We start from the raw sequence: 25,576 nt of genomic DNA, 5'->3' as shown, positions 1-25,576 counted from the left end.
GCATGAGAATGAAAACAAGAGCCTCACACTTACCTTTGAATCTTTAGGAGAGTTTGAAGATGTGGAAGTTGTGGCATATTAGCTTAAGCGATACATAATATTAAAATCCAGAGATGATCTGATTTATAGTACATGTTGATCGGGTGCAGTCATATTCTCTTGGTGAACTGTTACACCCCATTAATCAAAAACATTCCTCACATGTCTTTGTGAAACTTTGAAATTTAACTGTAAAACATCACTCACAACCTACACTTGTGCAAACTCTTTGGGCCTTTCTCCTTTAGATGAGGAGAGAACGTATTCACTGCACTTCACTTTTTGCCTTATTCCAAATTGGAGAAAGTTAATTTTTATCTCTCAAGATTCAACTCACAATACCCCATAATGACAACATGGAAAAGATTTTTTTTTAATTTCTGCAAATTTATTAAAAATAAAAACTAAGAAATCACAGGTACATCAGTATTCACACCATTTGCACAATACTTTGTTGATGCACCTTTGGCAGCAATTACAGCTTAAAGTCTTCTTGAATATGATTCCACAAGCTTGCTGCACTTATCTATGGGCGGTTTTGCCCATTGCTCTTTCCAGCACCTCTCAAGCTCCATCACGTTGGATGAGGAGTGTCGTTGCACAGCCATTTTCAGATCTCTCCAGAGATGTTCAATTGTATTCAGGTCTGGGCTCTGGCTGGTCCACTCAAGGACATTCTTCCTTTGATATCTTGGCTGTGTACTTAGGGTCATTATCCTGCTGAACGATGAACCGTTGCCCCAGTCTGAGGTCAAGAGCGCTCTGGAGCAGGTTTTCATCCAGGATGTCTCTGTAGATTGCTTCATTCATCTTTCTCTCAATCCTGACTAGTCTCCCAGTTCCTGCTGCTGAAAAACATCCCCACAGCATGATGCTGCCACCACCATGCTTCACTGTAGGGATGGTGCCTGGTTTCCACCAAACATGACACCTACCATTCACGCCAAAGAGTTCAACCTTTGTCTCATCAGACCAGAGAATTTTGTTTCTCCTGGTCTGAGAGTCCTTCGGGTGCCTTTTGGCAAACTCCAGGTGGGCTGCCCTGTGCCTTTTACTAAGGAGTGGCTTCCGTCTGGCCACTCTACCATACAGGCCTGATTGGTGGGTTGCTGCAGAGATGGTTGTCCTTCTGGTAGGTTCTCCTCTCTCCACAAAGGAATGCTGGAGCTCTGACAGAGTGACCATTGGGTTCTTGGTCACCTCCCTGACTAAAGCCCTTCTCCCCTGATCACTCAGTTTAGATGGGTGGTCAGCTCTAAGAAGAGTCCTAGTGAATCTGAACTTCTTCCATTTATAGATGATGGAGGCCACTGTGGTCATCGAAACCTTCAAAGCAGCAGAATTGTTTCTGTACCGTTCCCTAGTTTTGTGACTCAAGACAATCCTGTCTCAGAGGTTTACAGACAATTCCTTTAACTTCATGCTTGGTGTGTGCTCTGACATGCACTGTCAACTGTGGGACCTTATATGTAGACAGGTGTGTGTCTTTCAAAATCATGTCCAGTAAACTGAATTTACCCCAGGGGGACTCCAATTAAGCTGTAAAAACATCTCAAGGATGATCAGTGGACACAGGATGCACCTGAGCTCAATTTTGAGCTTCAAGTTTCTGCATACTTATGTACATATGACTTCTTAATTGGTTTGTGCTTTTAATACATTTGCAAAAATCAAAAAAAAAAAAAAAAAAAAAAAAAAACTTTTTTTACATTGTCATTGTGGGGCATTTATTGTGTATAGAATTTTGAAGATAAAAATAATAATTTCTTCCATTTTGGAATAAGGCTGTAATATAACAAAATGTGGAAAAAGTGAAGTGCTGTGAATACTTTCGGATGCACTGTAATTAACCTTCCCACAAAATGTTATCATGCACCAACTCAGTCTCACGGCAAGTCGTGATTCAGGAGCACAAAATATACATTAATCTATTGGTTCGTGATATTGTGATGAAAAGCACCTCATTTTTGTCACGGCAGCACAAATTCATTCTAATTCATTCCGTGACAGCTGCACGAAATTAAAAGTGAAGCGGGGAGGAGGTCGGGTGGTTATGGTTAGGGTGGGGGGGAAGGAGTAGGATTAGGTTATGGTTAAGGTTAGGATTGGGGGTAGGAGCAGGATTAGTAATAGTGAGTTAAAAAACCCCGTCACGAAAATTTGACTCATTTCGTGCCAGGAGTACGAACAAAAAACGTGAGACTGGGCTGCATGCACACATGAAATTACTCACCAGGCACATGCAGCTCAGCAGCAGCAATGACAAACTCTCTGCTCTTGGGTTTGTTGGCTCTGCAGACGTAGACACCCGCATGGTGGCGCCTCGTGTCCCGAATCACCAGGTTTGTTGCAAGGACAACCACATCAGTGGAAATGGGTTTTCCATCTGGTCAAAGATGAAAGCAATAACGAATAACAGTCTGACTGTCTAGGATGATAATGAGGAAAGAAAGAAAGTCACCTTTAGAAAAGTGGACATAATTTGTCAGGCTTTCAGGTGCCTGGTCACAGAGGAGAGAGACACATGTGTCCTTAGCAGGAGATGTGACTCTGTCCAGAATCTCACTCTGACTAACAGTTGGCTCAGCGTACATGGATGTTTCTGCACGCACCTTGTGAGTGTGTCATAGAAGTAAAACTAAAATATTGACTCTCCTTCCCACAAGCAGCCGTGTCCTCTAGTAGTCACAAGGACCCTAGAATATGTACAACCCCAATTCCAATGAAGTTGGGACGTTGTGTAATATGTAAATAAAAACAGAATACAATGATTTGCAAATCCTCTTCAACCTATATTCAATTGAATACACCACAAAGACAAGATATTTAATGTTCAAACTGATAAACTTTATTGTTTTTGTGCAAATATCTGCTCATTTTGAAATGGTTGCCTGCAACATGTTTCAAAAAAGCTGGGACAGTGGTATGTTTACCACTGTGTTACATCACCTTTCCTTCTAACAACACTCAATAAGCGTTTGGGAACTGAGGACACTAATTTTTGAAGCTTTGTAGGTGGAATTCTTTCCCATTCTTGCTTGATGTACGACTTCAGTTGTTCAGCAGTCCGGGGTCTCCTTTGTCGTATTTTGCACTTCATAATGCGCCACACATTTTCAATGGTCAACAAGTCTGGACTGCAGGCAGACCCACACTCTTTTACTACGAAGCCACGCACATGTCTGCAACCGCTTAGTCCAATTAAGGGTCGCGGGGGCTGGAGCCTATCCCAGCAGTCATAGAACGCGAGGTGGGGTACACCCTGGACAGGATGCCAGTCTGTCGCAGGGCCAGGTGGTGAAGTCAAAAGGCTTAAATAGGACAGGTGGTGATTAGCAGAATGAGACACAGGTGTGGGAGAACAATCTGGAAGGGGGGTGTGGCAAACAGAAGGGATAATACACACCCATACGAAACCCTGAACACCAGACAAGAGTTTGCAGTAAGACAAAAGCAAAGTGAATAGGACCCAACTAAAAGATGAACCTAAAACCACAGTGATCCAAATAAAATACCAAAAACCAAAGATGAACAAAACCCAAGGCCTAATAAATAAGAAATAAAATAAAGAAGACCCAACACCAAGCAATGAGGAATTAAACCAGGAAAAAAATGTAAGAACTAAAAAGGGATCAACAAGAAAATAGATGCTAAGACATAATTAGAATGGAATTCACATGTGGCAAAAGTAATAATAAAAAATACAGCTAATGATTACACAAAGATGAAAAACAATGGCTGGACAGAAACTAGACACATGACTAAAGTATGATAAATAGAGAATAAATGATAAACAGAAAATAAAACCACTGACAAAATTATTAAACACAGAAAGGGGATAATCAGAACCAAGCTAAGATGAGACTTAACAAGTGACGACAATAAAACAACTGCTAAACCAAGATTGGTGCAGGAAGTGGCTAAAGGAAAGGGGACAAACGATGACAGGAACCATTACAGGGCCAAAACATGACACATTTCCTCCAGATTTTGACAGTGGCCTGCGACCTTGAACTGAAAGCATTTTTTCTCAAAATCAAAAATCTTTGTTTTTAGCTGACCCTCAATAACGCCATGACATTTGGTCCAAATTTGATCAAAACTCTTTATTTTGTTCACACACGTACAGACACAGGATTGAAACTAACACACCCACATATGACACTGTGTCTGGTGTCATAATTCAAACCTACCTTGCCTGCTCCAGGACACCAGTGGCTTTGGATGCCCTTGTGCCATGCACTCCATGACAGCAGGATGGCCGAGTACCACTGTGGCATTTTGAGGTGGTGCCACGATCACAACTCTGCTCAGAGCTTCAGAAGACCCTAAAAGCACATATAAAGGTTTGAAACCAAAATTAATTCTCGTGAATGGATACATTCAAGTTTGATTAAATGTGTCTTCATACATCTCAGAAAAACCTCATTAAATACTCAGAATAGCCATCTGTCAAGCCTGCGCCAAAAGCTTTTAGGCTCTCTTCAGCGTCGGGAAAATTAGCTGTCCAACAAAGTGTGTGGGCTTTTTTAAGGCTATCTCTTGTACAATCAGCAGTATGCCTGACAGTGAACTTGTTTTCAAGAGCACCACAAGACACTTATTTGAGGAAATTTGCAGATAGTTTGGCAATAAACAATAAACAGAATTCTTCAAGAATATTCATCAAAATACAGCTGGTCCAGAGAACCAATTTCACTAATTTTTTAGACACACACAAACCTGAGGTTGACCATTCGTGGCTGAACCATAGTGCATTATGACAAGGAAATCAATGGGATACATATAAATATGAAATAAAACACAATCCAAAATTCACTTACGTACGTGTCAAAATCTAATTAGCTTTCCCTTAAAGCAAGGCCTAAATAGCCACCAAATTTCATTAAATCGACTTGTGTATCTGAGAAATCTTGCTAATAAGCAAACATCAGTAGAGGTACTGCTTACCAATAGACAAGGCATGGCAAATGCTTGGGGCCTCGGGAGAGTAGGGGGCCCTTGGGGGCTGAAAGACTTTAAAATCCAAACACAGTCGCCCACTGCTTAGATCACACACCCCTGTGTAAATCCTAAGTTAACCCATGCCTTGTACCCGACAAAACCCCTGACCCCCACCCCCACCACCATCATAACAATAACCAGTATTGTGCAAGTTCACACTTCACAAGAACTTTTTCACAATTCAGTTCCATCCGTCCATTTTCTATACTCAGTCAGTCCAATTAAGGGTCATGGGGGGCTGGAGCCTATCCCAGCAATGATAGGGGGTGAGGTGGGGTACACCCTGAACAGGACGCCAGTTTGTCCCAGGGCCACACATAGAAAAACAAACACATTCATACCCGCACACACACCTATGGGCAATTTAAAGTTTCCAATCCACGTAACCTGCATGTCTTTAGATGTGGGAGGAAGCTGGAGCACCTGGAGGAAACCCACACAAACACGGGCAGAATATGCATACTTCACACAGAAAGGCCACAGGAGGGAAGCGATCCTATGACCTTCTTCCTGTGAAGCAACAGTACTAACCACCAAGCCACCGTGCTGTCACAATTTACTTCACACATACGTGGGTTTTGAAAACCCACCAGACCGTGAGAGTTTTGGACAAATTACAAGTACAAAGCAAACTGTCACCCATTAAAGAATAAAAGAAACTGTCAAGAATTTGCCATAAGTAGTTTGCATGATTAAAATTTTATTTTTTAAAATTTTTTATTTATGGAGGATCAGAGCAGACAAATGCAAAAACTGGGCATTTATCCTAGAGTAATTAATTCACGTTCGTCCATTCAAACTGAACTTTTCGTGTGTGTGTTCAAATGGAACTATACATCAAATTGACAACAAGCCAAAATCATGCAACTGCATGTCTACACGCCAAATAATGTCAATTATGGGGAGATGATGCCTACACAGATGATGATTTAATGATGTAAGTAAGTAATTTTAAGGTGTTTTGTCATACCACATCATTGCAGTGTGAAACCAAACTAACCAGAACAAAAGTATACAAACGTGAACCTTGGCTCGGACCTTGTTCCAGACTTTCACAGGTAAAAACACCCTTAGATATTTTTATATCTGCCAAGGATGTAATAAAATTATCGCTGTTTATTTGTCTGTTAGCAGGATTACGTCAAAACTACTGCATGGATTTTGACTAAGGTATCACCATAGATAGATATTAGGCCATTGAAGATTCCATTAAATTTTGGAGGTGATCTGGATACGGATTCTGGATCAAGATTTCACTTTACATAGGCTTTGAAGAATTATGTCAAATCTACTTCACGGATTCTCACCAAATTTAGATAGATATTAGGGCATGGAAGACTCCACTGAATTTGGGAGGTGATCCGGCTCCAGATTCTGAATCAGGATTTCACTTTACATAGGCTTTGAAGGATTACACCAAAACTACGTCATGGATTTTCACCGAATTTAGATAGATATTAGGGCATGGAAGACTCCACTGAATTTTAGAGGTGATCCGAATGTTATATACTTTTTTAAAATACTTTTTTACTATTTTTTTTTTTATTTCTACCATACAAAATTTTCTTTTGTGCACCCCATAGCAGAAATCTGTGCACTCAAAGGTGTGCACAGATCATAGTTTGGGAAGCCCAATGCTTGGGGCAACAACAATTACTGGAGCGTTTAATGGTTAATATTACAATAAAGACTTAGCGCTACACTTACAGTGCTCTTCAAAAGTATTGGGCTGCTTGATATTTCACACATTTTAATTTGTTTATTCCATTTCAAATGCAAAAAGTAAATAAGGCTTCTCAATATAAAAATTTCTAAAATTATCTTAGATTATGATAGACAGTTCTCAAAAACTGTGTGACTTTCTGAGTGATTTTCTTTCACCAGCACATCAAATCTAGGCTTGCATCTCAGATGTACCTTCTGGAAAATTGTAGGTGAACTTTCAGGTCTTCTTTTTAAGAAAATGCTCCTTTATACCACTTCATCATGAATCTGTGTAACTGGTGACACAAAATGCAAAAACATGCACAATGCACAATTTCTCCAATCACAGCCACAGAAGCCTGTAACTTCTTCTGGGTTGCTTGGGTGTCTTGGTGTCTTTCCTCACTCTTTTGAGAACTGTCTACCCCACAGAGATTCACCACAGAGTGCTATACTCTTTGTATTTCTTCATAACTGATGTAAATAAAGTCCAAGACATATTCAGTTATTGGAAATGTTCATGTATCCATCCCCTGACTTGTCTGAACAAAACTGCCAATAAATCTAATTATTTACAGATATTATACCAAAGAGGCCCATTACTTATGCAACCTATCATCTTGGCTTTTATATTTTTAATGAATTTATATCAAGTTGTAGAGATTTACTTTCAGTTTGTGATTAAGGAGGATAATTTTAGAAAGTTTTATACTGAGAAGACTGATTTTCTTTTTGCATTTGAAATGGCATGAACAAATTCAAATGTGTGAAATATCAGGTGGCCCAATACTTTTGGAGGGCACTGTATGATGGTGATGAATGCTTTTTGGAGGGGCCCCAAACAGACTCTAGTATTGCTGCTGATCAGTTTTGTGTTGGACAATTTTAATCTCCAATCCCACTTCCAAACTTGCACCTCCAAAATGCCACACATCCCAGTGTCTGGCTGCTTCATCACATGCTAGAAAGAACTCACCTGGCCTGACAGAGAGCCTGGCTTCTTGACTGATGTCCCTCCTGGCAGAGTTAGAGGCAACACAGCGGTAAGTGCCTTCATCTTTCTTGGTTACCTCTAGAATCTGCAGCACCCCATTAGGCAGGGAAATGAACCTGTTGGACACAGAAGCAACACAAGAAAAAGTACGTAATTAGATTTTTTCTTTTTTTAAGTTTCAGACAAGCAGAGTGTATGCTTGCTCTGCTGACACTGACTCCTTTCAATTTCCCTATTCCATTTTTGAAGTCAGGGGCCCAAACTTGTACCTGGTGCAATACAACACAGAAGAGCACAAATGTTATTGACGGTGTACAACTGTTACAGTTGTAATTTTCACACCCAGCACCCATGTCACAAAAGTATCAAGTATAATTGCACCCATTTGTGTGCCCATTTCAATGTATTTTATTTATATAGCTCCAAACCACAACAAAGTTGCCTCGAGGCGCTTCACACCCTTAAGGTTTAACCTTACTAACCTCCCCTAAGCAAGTACATAGGAAACAGTGGTAAGGAAAAACTCCCTCTGATATTTTTGAGGAAGAAACCTCAAGCAGACTAGACTCAGAGGAGTGACCCACTTTTTGGGCCAGTCTAACAGTTATAAAGTCACCCCACCCAAGAAGAACATCAAAAACGGAGTCAGTCAGATATTGAGATACAGATGGTTCATCTTTTTGCTTAAGCCCCTTTCACATCGGGCCAATGTAGAGTTGCGTAATGCGGCTGAGCTTATGCAGCCCTATGCTGAGTTTATGAAGCCCAACATGGCAATATGCTGAGGGATGCAAACGGATGCAAAGAAGGTCCGCGAAATGGACGCAAATATTAAACACCTTTAATTTTTTGCGGACTTTCGGTGTAGAGCACTGGGTGCAGTGCTCTATGCAAGTCTACACAACACTCTGCTACTATATGTAAGTCTGTGCAACACTGCACAACTGTACACTATGCGTCCGCAATTGTACACAATCCTACACCAGAGCAAAAAATCCTTTTAGATTTTTTATCAGGACATACCTGCATTGTTAGATTTTATTCATCCCGCTGAATTTTGCTGGCAGTGAAGCTTCATAATGACAGAGGAAGAAGAGGCAGACCAAGCTTCCATGTCCAAAGAACTCCTCATGGATGGATCGCACATGTGATCGTTGGCGGCAGCTCCGCTTTCTCCTCCTGAAGATCTCTCACAATTGTGGTATGCTAAATAAAGTTCATTAACTCCTGGAAGTAATGTATTCTGATTTTTTCCGATGGATCAAATCCATCTGCATGTCCAGGCAGTCTGTAAAAACAGCGTCGTGGAGCCAAGCTTCTCCCCCTGCATGCATTCCTGCCAAGCTCCCCCTGCGCGCAACTTGTTTTTTTTCCTGTGCGCCATTCCTGCGTACTAGATATGCAACAATATACAACTCTATGCAGGCCCGGTGTGAAAGGGGCTTTTGTCTCATGGTTGTGTTGTTTTGATAATGAGGCACGGTTGAGCAGAGTGTGTCTGCATTGCTATCGCGAGGCAGCAGTAAGGTTGTCCTCATCTTGTAGGATATGGAGGCGATCGGGTGGTTGGAGAAAAAGTAGCAGTGGCAGAATGAGACACTGAAAGGCTTCACCTCTCAGGGAGTGGAGGTGAATAACTGCTCCTTCTGTAAATGATCCGCCCATGTGGAGTTGCATCAGGAAGGGCATCCAGCGTAAAACTTATGCCAAGTCAACATGCAGATCCACATCGGATCTGCTGTGGTGACCCTGAGTGAAAACCAGGGAAAAGCCAAAGGGACGTGTGAATGTGAAAACCCCTTTTCTCTCTGAAGCTTGTTTTCTGATGACATTTCACTCACTCACACATCTTCAACCACTTATCCAAGACCAGGTCATGGACGGCGTGAGGCAGGGTACACCCTGGACAGGATACCAGTCTGTCGCAGGGCCACATACAGACAAACAAACACAGTCACACCTGCATGCGCACCTAAGGACAATTTAAAGTTTCCAATTCACCTAACCTACACATCTTTGGAAGTGGGAGGAAGCCGGAGCACCTGAAGAGAACCCACGGAAATATGGGGAGAACATGCAAACACAACACAGAAAGGTGGGAAAGGTAAAGTCTACTCCGGGGTGCTGGAAACGAAGGTTTGGCCGATAGTCGAATCTCTGATTCAAGAGGAACAATGTGGGTTCCCTCCAGGTCATGGAACAACCAACCAGCTCTTCACTCTCACAAGGATCCTGGAGGGTTCCTGGGAGTATGCCCACTCAGTCTACATGTGTTTTGTGGACTTGGAGAAGGCGTATGATCGGGTACCACAGGATCTACTGTGGGAGGTGCTGTGGGAGTATGGAGTGAGGAGGTCCCTTCTTAGGGCCATGCGATCTCTCTACTGGCATTAAGTCAGACTTGTTTCCGGTGGGGGTTGGCCTCTGCCAGGGCTGTGTTGTCACCAATCCTGTTTGTGATATTCATGGACAGGATATCGAGGCATAGTCAGGGGAGGAGAGTTACCGGTTTGGTGGGCTCTGGGTCTCATCACTGCTTCTGGCAGATGATGTGGTTTCATTAGCCTGTGACCTCCAACACTCACTGAATCAGGTCACAGCAGAGTGTGAAGCGGCTGAAATGAGGATCAGTACCTCTAAATCTGAGGCCTTGGTTCTCAGCAGGAAACCGATGGATTGCCTACTCCAGGTAGAGAATGAGGTCTTGGCCCAAGTGAAGGAGTTCAAGTACCTCGGGGTCTTGTTTATGAGTGAGGGGACAAGAGAGCGTGAGATTGGCCGGAGAATTGGCGCAGCAGGGGCAGTATTACATTCGCTCTACAGTAGTGTGACAAAAAGGGAGCTGAGCCAAAAGGTGAAGCTCTTGATCTACTGGTCAGTCTTTGTTCCTACTCTCACCTATGGTCATGAGGGTTGGGTCATGACCAAAAGAACTAGATTACGGGTACAAGCGGCCGAAATGGGCTTCCTTAGGAGGGTGACTGGTGTTTCCCTTAGAGATAAGGTGAGAAGTTCGGTCATCCGTGGGGAGCTTGGAGTAGAGCCGCTGCTCCTTTGCATTGAAAGAAGCCAGATGAGGTGGTTCGGGCATGCTGTAAGGATCCACCCTGGGTGCCTCCCTAGGGAGGTGTTCCAGGCACGTCCATCTGGGAGGAGACCCCGGGGAAGACCCAGGACTAGGTGGAGAGATTATATCTCTACACTGGGCTGGGAACGCCTCAGGATACCCCAGTCAGAGGTGGTCATGTGGCACTGGAAAGGGAAGTCTGGGGTCCCCTGCTGGAGCTGTTGCCCCGTGACCCAATCCAGGATAAGCGGTTGAATATGACATAAGATGAGACCCTGGAGAGGACGTCAGTCTATCACAGTGCCACATATAAACAGACAAACCACTCACACTCTCACCTACGGTCAACTATGAGTCACCAATTCTCCTAACCTGCATGTCTCTGGAAGTGGGAGGAAGCCGGTGCCCACAAACATGGAGAGAACATGCAAACTCCACACAGAAAGGGAGAGAAAGGAGGGATGCAATGCCATGGCCTTCATACTGTGAGGTAGTGCTAACCACTAAGCAGCCATGCCGCACACATTTTAAGTAAATCCCAACCTTAACCTATTGTACATACCAGTATTAGCAATGACATATTGTAAAATGTTATATAAATGACATCAGTATGATAAAACACAAATAAATTCCTCGAATTAGTATTCCATTGGCCACAAGAAGCATGAATGAGACTTTGCAGCAAGTGAATTTAACCAGATTTATTTGTTTTCCTTGGTTACTATGTCCCACATACTACATATGGCTGAAGCAGACGATCTAGGCACATTAAAAGAAAGCTACGTTTGAGGCTCTGAAAATCATGACTATATCTCACTAACCCACTACCTTCACTTCATAGTACACCCTCAGACGACAACTTTTTTTTCTCATACATTTAAGAAAAAGCTACAAACACAAGAACATCAACACCACACAAACAGACTCACCTCTTATCCTCAAGAATAGGTTCTCTGTCTTTTTCCCAAGTGATAACAGGAGTTGGTACTCCCTCAATCAGGCACTCAAAGCGGGCAGCACCACCAGCGGGCACTATTTTTGGTGATGGTTCTTGGTGGAACTGAGACAGACCTGAAACAGATAATGAGACACTGTTTATCTTTTCTTTTTAAGGAAAATTAACAGCACATCCACACCTCAAGAGGTGCTAAAATATAAACTCGAAAATACTATGAGTAACACCTACAAATCATTTCATTAGACATGTTGTACTTGGGTAAAACCAGTGTTTCTTGAATGACAAGAATTCTCGGAAGGTGTGATTTTATATACAGTTGTATGCAAAGGTTTGGGCACACCGATAATTTTCATTATTTTCCTTTATAAATCATTGGTTGTCTGGATCAGAAATTTCAGTTAAATATATCATATAGCAGACGAACACACTGATATTTAAGCAGTGAAATGAAGTTTCTAGTATTTACAGAAAGTGTGCAATAATTATTTAAACAAAATTGGGCAGGTGCATAAATTTGGCCACCCTTGTCATTTTATCGATTTGAATACATTTAGCACTAATTATTGTCACATAGAATTGGTTTGGTAAGCTCATTGACCGCTGACCTCCTTACGCAGGTGAAAGCAATCATGAGAAATGGTATTTAAGGTGGCCATTTGCAAATGTTTCCCCTCTTTCCATCTCTTCTAACGAGTGGTAACATGAGAGTCTCTAAACATCTCACAAATGACCCAAAAACAAAGATTTTTCAACATCATGGTTTGGGGGAAGGATACAAAAAGCTATCTCAGAGATTTCAGCTGTCAGTTTCCACTGTGAGGAACATAGTGAGGAAATGGAAGCCCACAGGTTGCGGTCCAAAGTGGCAGGTCAAGAAAAATCTCAGATAAGCTGAAGCAAAGGATGGTGAGAACAGTCATCGTAAACCCACAGACATGCTCCAAAGACCTACAACATGATCTTGCTGCAGATATTCTCTCTGAACTCCGCTCCTCTTTCCATGACAAAAACTCCTGTAACAGTGGAATGTGCTGTTCATTTCTAAACTGGACGCTGTCTTGATCCGGTATGTCGTCTGACTAGCACAGGAATTGTGAAAAGACATGGACATTAGCACTTTTTCGGCACACTGAGACAGACGTGCGGAGGAGTTCCGCGCGTCACGGTGGAGCCGCATGGCGCAAAGAAAAGCCGTGATGAAGCCTCACAGGACATGTTGGGGCATGTCCAGCTCATGCTCAATTTCTCGGATAATCACACAACTGAAAAGCAACCGACAGCCGTCTGAAATCCACCTGAAAGCCGTCCTGAGAGACCAACACGGAGGTGGTTTTGTGCCGCATAATGAACGGCTCCGTGGCGCGTCCCTCCGCTTTTCTTTCCATGAAAAAAACTCCTGTAACAGTGGAATGTGCCGAAAAAGTGCTGATGTCCACGCCTTCTGCCTTTTTGTGAAAGTCAGACGACGTCCCGGATCAACAAAGCCTTCACGTTGGAAATGATCTGGTTGTTTCAGCGGGGTGTGAGCTTGTCGATGGGCACTCGGAGCGCGCCACGCTCTCAGACGCTGTGGGCGGTCCTTAAAGCGGCAGTAACACTCCTTAATCTGTGTAATCCCCACAAAATCGTCCCTGAAAGCCATATTAATTTTCCGAACGGTGTCCACCTGGAGGTCTCTCACAGTTTCTGGAAAAAAATTGATGCAGCAAAGCTCCAAATCGTTCAAACATTTATTCGCAATAAAAAAAACGACGAGAGGGGTGGACCACTGCTCACACAAAGCCTGCTCACAGGCGAATGATGCAACCGACAGGCGTGAAAAAACTCACGCATGCGCACGAAAGTTCAAGCTTGGCTGATGCAGTCACACATGATTCAAATCCATATGGTTTTTGAAAAAAATAAAAAGGTCGGATACTTTTCTCACAGACCTCGTATTTAACTGAAATTACTGATCCAAACAACCAATGATTTATAAAGAAAAATCATGAAAATTGTCAGGGGTGCCCAAACTTTTACATACAACTGTAGACTGTAAATGTTGTGCCAGAGTGGAAGTTCTACCACTCTGAATCAATCCATAGTTAGCCAAGAAAGGGAGTTCTATTGTATCCTACATAACTGCCTTTTCAACTTCACGCCATAAAGTTCACATTTTATCATTTACAATTCCGTCTTTTATGTTTCCAAAAAAGTATAGGTTTGTTGATTTAACAAGATTTTTAATAAAATGTAAATCTGAGCCTGACTAAAGTACAGTATTAGCAGTAGCACAACTATCTCACAAAGTTTTAACAAAATATCCAGTTATCCTTCCACAGCAGATTTAATCAAAGTGAAGCCCCAACATTTGAGTCCAATATTTGTTTTTCATGTCACCACACTCCACTTAATGACCTCACCACTCAAACCAGTATCATGTTACTTGCTACACTTTATGCTCTGGTACATATTTGAACATTTCCCTAATCAAGTTCTGCTCCAACTGGATCTTTATCTGGAGTTGGTTGGTATTTGAGCGACAGCTGGTGTCCACACTCGAGGAGGACTGACATATGGTTCCATCACTAACCATCTCTCACTGTCATGGCAACAAACTGCCCATCTGTGTTTTCCTGCCGAGTTGAAGTAACAAAAGTTTGCTTACAGGATGCACAGAGGCTGTGAACGCTCAGCCACGGCAACAAAATCCTTTGATTCATCTCAGAAAAACTTGCTGTAATTTTTTTTTTCCCCCTCTGTGGGCTTTGCAGGCTGGCCTGATGATTAACCCAGTCATTACACAGCATGATGCCCTCATGTAAACACACAGCCCGCATTACTGCCAGGGAGCTCCTGACGGGGTGCCAAAATCACAGTGTGTGGGTGTATACGTGTGAGCGGGGAATAGCAGCTGATCAGCAAGCGGACACATCAGCAGATATTAATGCAAGGGGGTGGAGTTGTTCATTTTTCCCATGTTGTGAAAGAACAATGGAGACTGGCTCTGCTTCCACCTCAAAAACAAAATAGAATCACAGTAGTCTTTTATCTCCAGGACCCCATGAGTGTCCCCCGGTCTGCAATGAAATTCCATGACAGATCTGTCTGTCGCCGTGCACAACACATATTCAGGAGCTGTAAAGTTGACATTGTCCTAGTAAGGCATGTGATGATGTGCTGGGCCAGTTTTCAGAGTAGAACACCCAGCAACAAGGCTAAAAAATTAAATAAAATAAAACTGTGTCCATCAATAAGATCTGTATGATAAATTACATTTTGAGAGAGTATAGATATCACCATTCAACTTTTTTCATTGCTAAATTCAAAGTCACCATATTGTATTGTTCATGTTTGTTTTTATTTTGTTTGTTTGTTTTTTTGAGATTTTAAAATTCCATTTTATCCATTTAAGATACTTTTCTATAGTTTCATATTTCATAACTCTTTGGAGTGTAAATTTAATAGTTTTAATGTTACAGTTTGAAAACCACTGCTCTAAACCATAGATTATGTGCATTCAACCCACTGGGGCCCAGAAACACCCCTTGACCAAAAAAAAAAAAAAAAAAAAAACCCCAAACAAAAAAACAAAAACAATTCTTTTAGACTTGCTGGTGAGGCTATGGACCCCAGAAGGTTAACTTTTAAAATGGGCTAAGAAGTTATATTCTCAATTGGTAAGAATTTGTAAAACCTGGAGAACAATCAAGTTTATAGAGGATTGCTTATTTGGCATTTTGTATCACCAGTTATACAGCTTCATGATTAAGTGGTACAGAGGAGGGTTTTCTTTCACCAACACATCAAATCTAGGGTTGCATCTCAGATGTACCTTCTGGCAAATTGTAGCTGAACTTTCAGGTCTCCTTTTTAAGAAAACCCTCCTCTATACCACTTCATCATGAATCTGTATAACTGGGGATAAAAATGCAAAAATTGCACTATGCACAATTTCTCCAATCACAGCCACAAAAGCCTACAACTTTTTCTGGCTTGTCTGGGTGTTTTGGGTGGCTTTCCTCACGCTTCTCCTTCTTGTACAGTCACTCAACTTTTGAGAACTGTCTACTCCACAGAGAGTTACCATACAGTGTCATACTGTTTGTATTTCTTCATAAGGGCCCCTTCACACATAGTGCAAATTTGGTCGAACTGCACATTAAGTGCGCATGAAGCAGGAATCATATGCAAACCATGTAATTTTGTAGCTGCTTCCAACGCCTCATACACCTGTTGCTACAACCTTTTGTGCACACCGGCAACTGTGAGACAGAGTGTGCACTGTGCAAGTCCATCGAACCCTCTTGCGGCAGGAGTCAGCCATATTCCAGGTGACACACACACGGACATCTAACACCGCTTGCATGCCACTTAGAAAATGTGTGGCCATTCGCACTCTTGGCACAACAACACTCGCAGTGAAATTCATCTACGTGCCCCACGAGTGTGGCTTTGGTGTGTGTGCTGAACTGACAGGAGGTGTGGCTATGACAGAAGTGGCTGTGGAGATCTGTCATTCTGGACATCCCAGCTGGACAGTACTGTGTTTGGACGGACATGGACTAACAACTGACCACTGTGACGCACATGTGGTTACACATTGTGCAGCTGCTGGGGAAAAACTGCTGTGTTTCCGCGTGCACAGAACCGTCGCAACATGTATTTTTTTTATTTGTTATTTAGTTTTTTCTTCATACCAGCTGCACAATGTACACATCGTGCAGCTGGTGGCACTGTATTCTTGCGTGCATGAACCGTCGCACCAGCATCGTGCACGCCTGCCCATTGGCGCGATGTTTCATGGTGCGCACATACCAGCTGCTCCGATGGGTGTCTCCCTGGAGTTGTATATATTCGCACTATGTGAGAAGAGGTCTTAACTGATGTAAATAAAGTCCAAGACATATTCAGTGACCACAAAAATTGACATAAAATTTAATACGGTGATTGTTAAGATTTATTGCTGCTGCTGAAAATGATCTACATATTATCCTAAGAACCCTTATTTTGTATGTCTGAAGCCTCCTGACGGCGAAATTAATGCCTTATGTTTTGTGTGGCTAAAAACATGCTCACTCACTTTGTAAATGGATCCATGTGAAAAAGACAACCATGAATATTTAACCAATCTGAATGTACACCACATAATATCTATGTGTGTGTGTGTGTGTGTGTGTGTGCGTGTGTGGTCATTTCAAATATGTAGTAAACAGGAGCTTCCAGCAGTGGGCAGAAGCAAAATCAGCTTGTTAGTAGTTGCAAGTGTAGCAGAGACAATACTGAAAATGATCAGTTAGCTGTAGCTTCCGATAATTTTTTGGGTGGTTTATCGGATTAGCTAATCAGCTAACTTTTCAGTTAGCTGATTAGCTGTTATCAAAGCTAGCTTTTTGGTTAGCTGTGCCCACCACTGACTGTAACCATGCTGGTCCAGCCTCAGCTGGCAAGACAGTTGCGGGTTGTTAATATGTATATGTCACGGACATGAACGAGTGCTCTTCAGCATCTTACTATGTCATTTTGGTCCATCAGATTTTTTTTTAAGTAAATGCATTAGGGGAGCATTAGCATGGCTAAAACCTTTCAGGCTCCGGGGGGGGGGGGGGCTCCCCCCAGATCCTCCGCCTTCTCAAGCATGTATCCTTTCATGCTTGGAAGGTCCTCACCATCTAACCATGTCATTTAGGTCCTTCAGACTTTTTTTCAGTAAAATGGTTCTTGGGAGCATGAGCATGGCTAAAAGCTCTGCCCCCACAGACTCCCTGCCTTTTTAAACATCCACCACCCCAACCCCTGCCTTTTTCCTTTTAAAGAATTTTCTTCTTTTGCCTTTCAGCTTCTGTTTTTTTTTGGGGGGGGGGTTCTATCCCACAGAGCCCCTAATTACAGCCCTCTTGTTACCAGCACAAAGTTCAAAAGCCAGCATGTGTGATCTGTGATGGACTTTTCCCATGAAAAAGTCTACATAAAAAAAGTAATTTATATTATTGTGTAAATTCCTGTAAATCCATTTAAAGCCACAATGTCTTTTTTTCCAAAGAAAGTCTAGATAAAAAAAGTCACATAATCGTGTCTGAAATCCTGTGTGCACAGCACAATGTTTAGAAGGAAGAGAAACATTCTTACCATGTTTCCTGAGGGCACAGTTCACTTTTTCTGTTTCTTTTATCCTTCAGATGTGTTTATGAAGCCAGCGACAATTCCACCGATTCTTGTCCTTATCAAACCTTTCCAAACAGTCTTTCTCGCCATCTTCCCTTGGTCCGACGTCACTCCATGACACAGACATGCTGCAAAATTCTTCTTTTAAAAACTTGAGACCTCTGAAAGTTTGCGATGTCCACATGCTACGTTTAGCTTAAGTGTCTTGCAGCAGCCACACAGCATCGCCGCAGCAACCAACCACAGCCACACTTTGAGTGGCATTTTTCTCTGCTGAGTTCCGCGGAACCGAGGACAACGATTTGTATCTGTAACACACAGATCAGTGTCCGCGGACTTATAAAACTTGCATGACGTCGTAAAAAAAAGAACGCTTTGTGATAGGCATTTTAAAAACTCAGTGACGATTACAGAGTACAACACTAACACCCAACCACCTCCTCCCCATGATGAAATCCGTAGAATTCCTCAGATCTGCGGAGTTTTCACAGCCCTGCATTTTATATTTCCTGTTTGACTGTGGCCTCAAAATTTGGCACTTCCTGTTTCAGTGTGAACTTGCCACTGAGTTCCTGTAAGATTCCATGAGATATCATCTGTCAAACCAGAAAGTGTCGATCCAGGAAGCATTTGACATTTTTTGTTTCACTGTGGACTCAAAATTCCACACTTCCTGTTTGGAACTCCCTGTACCATGAACGAGCTTTGCGCCACGGCGCTTCACTTGTATTATTATGTTGAGACTATTTGGTGGGATGGTTTTGCTATTTTGATCTTTCTATTTTATCTCACTTGTTATCTGGTAGTCATACAGTATGGTAGGTATTTAAAGGGTAGATGTAATAATCTTTAGCTTGATCCTACACTTTTTCGGTGATGACTAAACCAAAATAAACACAGTGACACTACTTTTTCTGTTTTGTTCCTTATCTTTTTAAACATTTACATACTTTGCTTTCTCTTCCTCTTTGGCCCTCTCTCTGTGTATGCCCCACTCTTTGGCCCCACAGCTATCAGATTGCAATGTTTTCTCTTCTCCTTATGCAACACTTAATTCCATCCATGACCTCTTCACTACCCACTCGTCAGACAAAAAAGCACCATGCAAATTCACCATTCTTTCAGCTTTGGCAAATGTCAGCAACAGAAATTTAAAATTTTGCAAGATATGAATTTGTATTTCAGTTGTATTCATAATGCTTCTTATTGACTACCATTTTGTTGTTACATGTACTTGTTACTTTATGAAGATGCACCAAATTCTGTGAGCCCTGACATGAAGAGGAGGACAAGTCCAAAATTGACCCTGAGGCCCATTGGTGCTGGTGTTTATCTCTGGATTCTGCAGTGCAAGAATCAGTGCAAGTCAGACACAGGTTACTTCCCCAGACAAGGCTAGTGTACAGTTTACAGTTTACAACACAACGGACTGGAACCATACATATGAAATGTCTTGTCTAAGGATACAGACAAGCAGAGTGACCAACAACTTAGGCCAGGTGTACATATTATCCCACCTCCTTGTCTCACCTGCTTTACAAATAACATGAATGCCACTATTCAATATTTCATAGTTTGTTTGTACAACTCCAATTCCAATGAGGTTGGGACGTTGCGTAAAATGTAAATAAAAACAGAATACAATGATTTGCAAATCCTCTTCAACCTATATTCAATTGAATACACCACAAAGACAAGACATTTAATGTTAAAACTGATAAACTTTATTGTTTTTGTGCAAATATTTGCTCATTTTGAAATGGATGCCTGCAGCACATTTCAAAAAAGCTGGGACAGTGGTATGTTTACTACTGTGTTACATCACCTTTCCTTCTAACAACACTCAATAAGCGTTTGGGAACTGAGGACACTAATTGTGAGTGTCATGACTGGGTATAAAAGGAGCATCCCCAAAAGCCTCAGCCGTTCACAAGCAAAGATGGGGTGAGGATCACCACTTTGTGAGCAAGTGCATGAAAAAATAGTCCAACAGTTTAAGAACAATGTTTCTCAACATTCAGTTACAAGGAATTTAGGGATTCCATCATCTACAGTCCATAATACAATCAGAAGATTCAGGGAATATGGATAACGTTCTACACGTAAGCAGCAAGGCCGAAAACCAACACTGAATGCCCGTGACCTTCAATCCCTCAGGCGGCACTGCATTAAAAACCAACATCATTGTGTAAAGGATCTTACGGCGTGGGCTCAGGAACACTTCAGTAAACCATTGTCAATTAATACAGTTCATCGCTACATCTACAAGTGCAAGTTAAAACTCTACCATGCAAAGTGAAAGCCATACATCAACAACATCCAGAAATGGCAACATCCAGAAACCTTTTCTGGGCCCGAGCTCATTTGAAATACACAGACGCAAAGAGGAAAAGTGTGCTGTGGTCTGATAAATCCATATTTCAAATTGTTTTGGAAATCATGGACGTTGTGTCCTCTGGACAAAAGAGGAAAAAGACCATCCAGATTGTTACCAGTGCAAAGTTCAAAAGCCAGCATCTGTGATGGTATGGGGGTGTGTTAGTGCCCACGGCATGGCCAACTTACACATCTGTGATGGCACCATCAATGCTGAAAGGTATTTCCAAGTTTTGGAGCAACACATGCTGCCATCCAAGCAACATTTTTTTCAGGGACGTCCCTGCTTATTTCAGCAGGACAATGCCAAGCCACATTCTGCACGTGTTACAACAGCGTGGCTTCACAGTAAAAGAGTGCAGGTACTAGACTGACCTGCCTGCAGTCCAGACCTGGCCCCCATTGAGAATGTGTGGTGCATTATGAAGTGCAAAATACAACAACGGAGACCCCGGACTGTTGAACAACTGAAGTCGTACATCAAGCAAGCATGGGAAAGAATTCCACCTACAAAGCTTCAACAATTAGTGTCCTCAGTTCCCAAACACTTACTGAGTGTTGTTAGAAGGAAAGGTGATGTAACATCTTATATCTTGCCTCTGTGGTGTATTCAGCTGAATATAGGTTGAAAAGGATTGGCAAATCATTGTATTTGTTTTTAATTTACATTTTACACAACATCCCAACTTCATTGTTATTAGGGTTGTATGAGGGGTATTTTTTCCCGACCACCACGCCATAACAGACATTGCATTGACATAAAATTACTGATATTCACATTTTACTTGATGCTTTCAAGTGTTAAAATCTGCACCTCTGGCCATAATAGATGTAAACTCCATCCCAGGCCCCCAAATAACTAATGTGTCTGCTGCCACTTTTTATTTATTTATTTATCTAAGTGACCTTTGTTTGAGATCAAAATCAAATCTGAAGCAAATCTCTAGAAAAGCAGATTTCTGGTTATACCTCCATGGCCAAATGACCTGTTGTTTAAAAAAAAAAAAAGTAACATGTACAAAACATGGGCAATAGCCAGAATAAAAATAGTTGGTTTTGTGGCCTTATTAACTTGAATTAAGTTAACCTTTCATTACATTATTTTAAGAGGTATAATACCTGAAGTTAAAATGCTTCCCAAACCCTTGGTTTTCCGCACCAAACTTAGATTTGCTTTTGTTCTTCCTAAACCCCAACTCTTCATTTCGGGCCCCTTCACATTTTCAATTTACTTTCCTCATGGGTTTTAATGCATATAATGGTGCCTGTTCCACTGGGGGGGTTTGGAATGGTTTAAGGAATACATGGTCCAAAAAAACAAAAAAGCAAAACAAAACAAGCTATTTCTGTGTATTTCAACAACCTAGAATGCTAGATGAATAATCTAAAATATATACTGATGATCAATATTTTTGACTGACTGGTTTGAATAACTACAAAATGAAGGCACACAGAAGTCATATGATGAAATCACATACTCTTTAAAACATGATTACAGACATGACAAAAAGCAAGAGACAGCTCTCTTTTTTCCCTTCTTCTGTTAGTTTTTCCCTAGTTTTTTTTTTTACTAACACACCTTTGCAGGTGAGTGGTGATGATATGTGCAGGCAAGCACTGTCTGCTGCATTACGTTGTGAGTGATGTGCTCTTTACACAGGGCGCAAAAGTGCCTGGATATTGAGACATGGGTTTTACAGGTCAACACGTCCTGGTGGAAGATGATATTGACCATCTCTGTGCCTGAGTACATCTAATTTTTAGCCACATTAGCGCAAGTTGTGTCATGATATAGAGGACGCAGGCGCTGGGTGTACAAATGACATTTGTGGTGGGTAGAAACTAGCAATGACACGTGTTGGGTTTTGCGTTGTGTAGAAAATAAAGCTATCCTGATCAGAATTTCTAAAGTCTGAGACCATTTTTAAAAATTTGATCTGATATCATTCAGCTTGGGACTCTGGCAAGGACGGTCACATTCCTCCCCTCTACTCTCATCCTTTTCTGTTCTCTATCTCTGCTCCGACCTTCAAAGTCCCAGCTCCACCAGACTGTGAATTCTTCAAATTAAGATTTGGATTAACCATGGAATTGATCAGATGGTCTCTCAACGCTATTAACACCATTTTTGACTGACAAGGAAATCAGAAGTGGGGGACCCTGTGTGCCCTGATGGAACCTACCCAGCGGGCTATGTTCTCGATGCCTGAGAGAAATGGAGCGTGGCATGCTTGGCTCCACTCTCTGTGGAAGACACTGAGGATTTATTTGTATTCGCTTTTATGGTGGGAAGTTTGGTGCTGATTGGTTTGTGTGCTGCCTTGACCTACGGGAATATCAGCAAGATGGCTGCTACCAACATCTCCTCCCCTCATCTGTCCGTATGATTAATGAGTTGGGCAAGGCAACAATCTCAGAATGCGTTAACTCTTGAACTGAAACGCAAAATGGATATCATCTTGGAGCATATCGCTGCATTGCAAGGAATGTGGTGCTGAGGACCGGAGAATATCTTCATAAATTTGGACTCTAGACAGTCAGAAGTACAGTAAATGGAATTCTGCATTTAGGGGAATTTAGGGGTGCCCAAGTTCAGTCCTTAAGATCTACCTTCCTGACACGCTTAGTTATCTCCCTGTTCCAACACACCTGAATCCAATGAAAGACTCATGAAAAGCCTGATAACGAGTCTTTCATTGGATGTGTTCATTGGATGTGTTCAGGTGTGTTGGAGCAGGGAGATAACTAAGAGTTTCAGGAAGGTAGATCTCGAGGACCGAACTTGGGCACCCTGATCTATGGCCATGGTGAAGGAATTCGGCTCCCCCTTCTTATCTGTCTACTCCCCCCTCCAGCCTGCTGTTGCCTCACAACGTCAGACTTTATGCACACAGGGACAGAAACTGACATAAACTTAACTCATCTGCACATGATGCATGTCTCCCTCCGTCCATCCCTATTACCCCCTTTCCTTGTGTCTCTCCAATCCCCTCACCCTGGCTTCCTCCCTGCCACCTCAAAGCCAGCACGGTTTTTACTGCTGCAGCCTTCACCCACTTTGCCTCAATTTGAATGACGGACTGCTTCAAGTTTAGTGCACATAAACAATGTCAAATGTATATGTGCTGTCTTTAATTCTGATGTGTGCCATTATTACATTCAACTTGTAATAATTGTAGATTAATTAAGTCTGAGGTAATTGGAGTGTAAATGTAATTTCGTTGTTGCTACACTCGTGTAATGACAATGCCAAGAAATCTCATCTCATCTCTCATCTTAATAGTAAAAATATGTTGTTCAATGATGTCCAAATTAACTAAATGATGCATGCAGTTGACACTGAAGCAGTGGCTACACTGTCTGTACAACATTCAACAAAAATGGTTCATTAATAAATACGCTGTGAATTGGAGACATTGTTCGGAGGAAGTCACAATCGTTTCAAGGTGATGGCAACAGGCTGGTGTTTGAAAAGGTTTGCAAAACTAGAGAGGCCCGTACTGATGCATAATGTGCAAATTTTTCCCTGACCTTCACCCAAGAGGAAGCATTGATAAAACCTTGCTACAATGTTCATGTACCTTTAAAAAGAGTGAATGAAGCTTTCACTGTTCCTGCTTCTCAATCTACTGAAAATAAGTGAAGTTCTTTCAATTGAGATTGCACGAGTTCTTTCAATTGAGATTGCACGAATCATACACACCAAGATGGAAAGCAGAGCAACTAGCGTTCAAGAAAAGAAAAAAAAGTTTTCACTTTTATTTCTCTTCAATTTCTTTTTTACAGAGTGCAATGGGCCCCAAACCTGGGGTCTACAGTTGCATCCTAATCATTAATCATTACTGGCATTGTATCCGAGGGCTCTCTTCAAGATGGTAACTGTTCCTTTAACTGCGGATGTCTGCACTCATGGGCACTTGGGTGACCAGGGATTGCCTCAAGATATTTCTTCAGGTTCTTCTTCATAAGCCCTGTTGCTCCCACCACAACTGGTATGATATCAATTTCTTTCAATGACCACGTTATTCGTAGATCATTTTTAAGGTCTTGGTATTTCGTGATTTTCTCCCTTTCAGCTCTATTCAGGCCATAGTCATTGGGGACTATCACATCAATAATTTTTGCTGTCTTCTCTTGCTTGTTCCAAATGACAATATCAGGTTTTACTGCACCTCCTTCGATATGTCTTCCTGCTGGGATCTCTTTGTCATAAAAGACAGTCACTTTTCCATTGGATGAGACTGGTGCTGGCTCATACTCCCAAACGTGTCCCTCTACTTCCACCTCCAGTTCCTTGCATACTTTCCAATGTAGATATTTACAGATCTTGTTATGCCGGCTTGTGTAATGTCCGTCTGCCATGAGGATCTGACATGCTGATACTAAGTGGTTTACACTCTCAAAAGCTGCATGACAGAATCGGCATTGATCATTCTGTGAAATTCCTGCCATTTTTTTGAAGCCATTTGTTAGTAGTCCCTGATCTTGCGCTCCAACTATAATTCTTTCTCCATCAAAACCAAGTTCTCCATTTGTAAGCCACCGCATAGATCCTTCTTTGTCTATGTATTCCTTTTCAAGTTCTTCTTGGAATCGGCCAGCCCTTTTGTGCTGTTTCCATCTGTTCATTCAATGTTTTTGTTCTCTTTTGCTGTATTTTTCCCTGGCCTGTCTTGCTAGTGTTGTTGCAGGTGTCAGATCATTGCTTTCTCTCTCTTGCAAGAGATCTCCTCCAAAGTTTTCTGCCAATTTAATAATAGAGGTCTGTTGTGACATAGACTTAATATGATGTTGCATAACCTTTTTCATAACTTCTTCTTGAGGACTCTTTAAGTACTGCCCAATACTATTATAGATGCTCTATAAGCCTGATTGATCTCCATAAGACCTAAGCCACCTTCTCGACGGGGGAGATATATTCTATCCATGCATTGGTTTCTGTATGTAATTTTATGCAGGGGGAGTATCTTCCTAGTTTTAGTATCTAACTTGTTAAGCTCACCCTGTGGCCAGTCTACTATGCCAAAGCCATAGTTTACCACAGGCAAGGCAAACTGGTTTATGGCTGTGATCTTGTTCTTTGGTGTCAATTCTGATTTACAAATCTTCTTTAAGCGGTTTAAGTATTCTTGTGTTACTTTCTCATTTTTTTATGATCTATTGTCGTATTTTCTTCAATTCCCAAATATTTGTACGTGGAATCCTCAGCCAAATCTTCAATAGTGTTCCCCTCATCCAACTGTATATTTTCTGTGACCTGCTTCTTACCACCTCTCATTGTACATTTAGA

The 25,576-nt window shown here is 41.8% G+C and overlaps 1 protein-coding gene across 1 annotated transcript in view; it reads right to left on the bottom strand.

Moving 5' to 3' along the window:
• igdcc4 (immunoglobulin superfamily, DCC subclass, member 4) overlaps positions 1–25,576 on the bottom strand; it is a 239,601-nt gene that overhangs the window by 75,912 nt on the left and 138,113 nt on the right. The window contains exons 3-6 of the mRNA XM_034186751.1: positions 11,738–11,879; positions 7,724–7,857; positions 4,233–4,367; positions 2,273–2,425 (exon numbers count right to left, since the gene is read on the bottom strand). Coding sequence (XP_034042642.1) covers positions 2,273–2,425; positions 4,233–4,367; positions 7,724–7,857; positions 11,738–11,879 — 564 coding nt within the window. The remainder of the gene's footprint in view (positions 1–2,272; positions 2,426–4,232; positions 4,368–7,723; positions 7,858–11,737; positions 11,880–25,576) is intronic.

The sequence above is a fragment of the Thalassophryne amazonica genome, chromosome 2, assembly GCF_902500255.1.
Source record: "Thalassophryne amazonica chromosome 2, fThaAma1.1, whole genome shotgun sequence".
In the NCBI taxonomy this organism is placed as follows: Eukaryota; Metazoa; Chordata; class Actinopteri; order Batrachoidiformes; family Batrachoididae; genus Thalassophryne; species Thalassophryne amazonica.
Note: the sequence above shows the minus strand (reverse complement) of the source record. Positions and strands in the feature narration are given on the sequence as shown.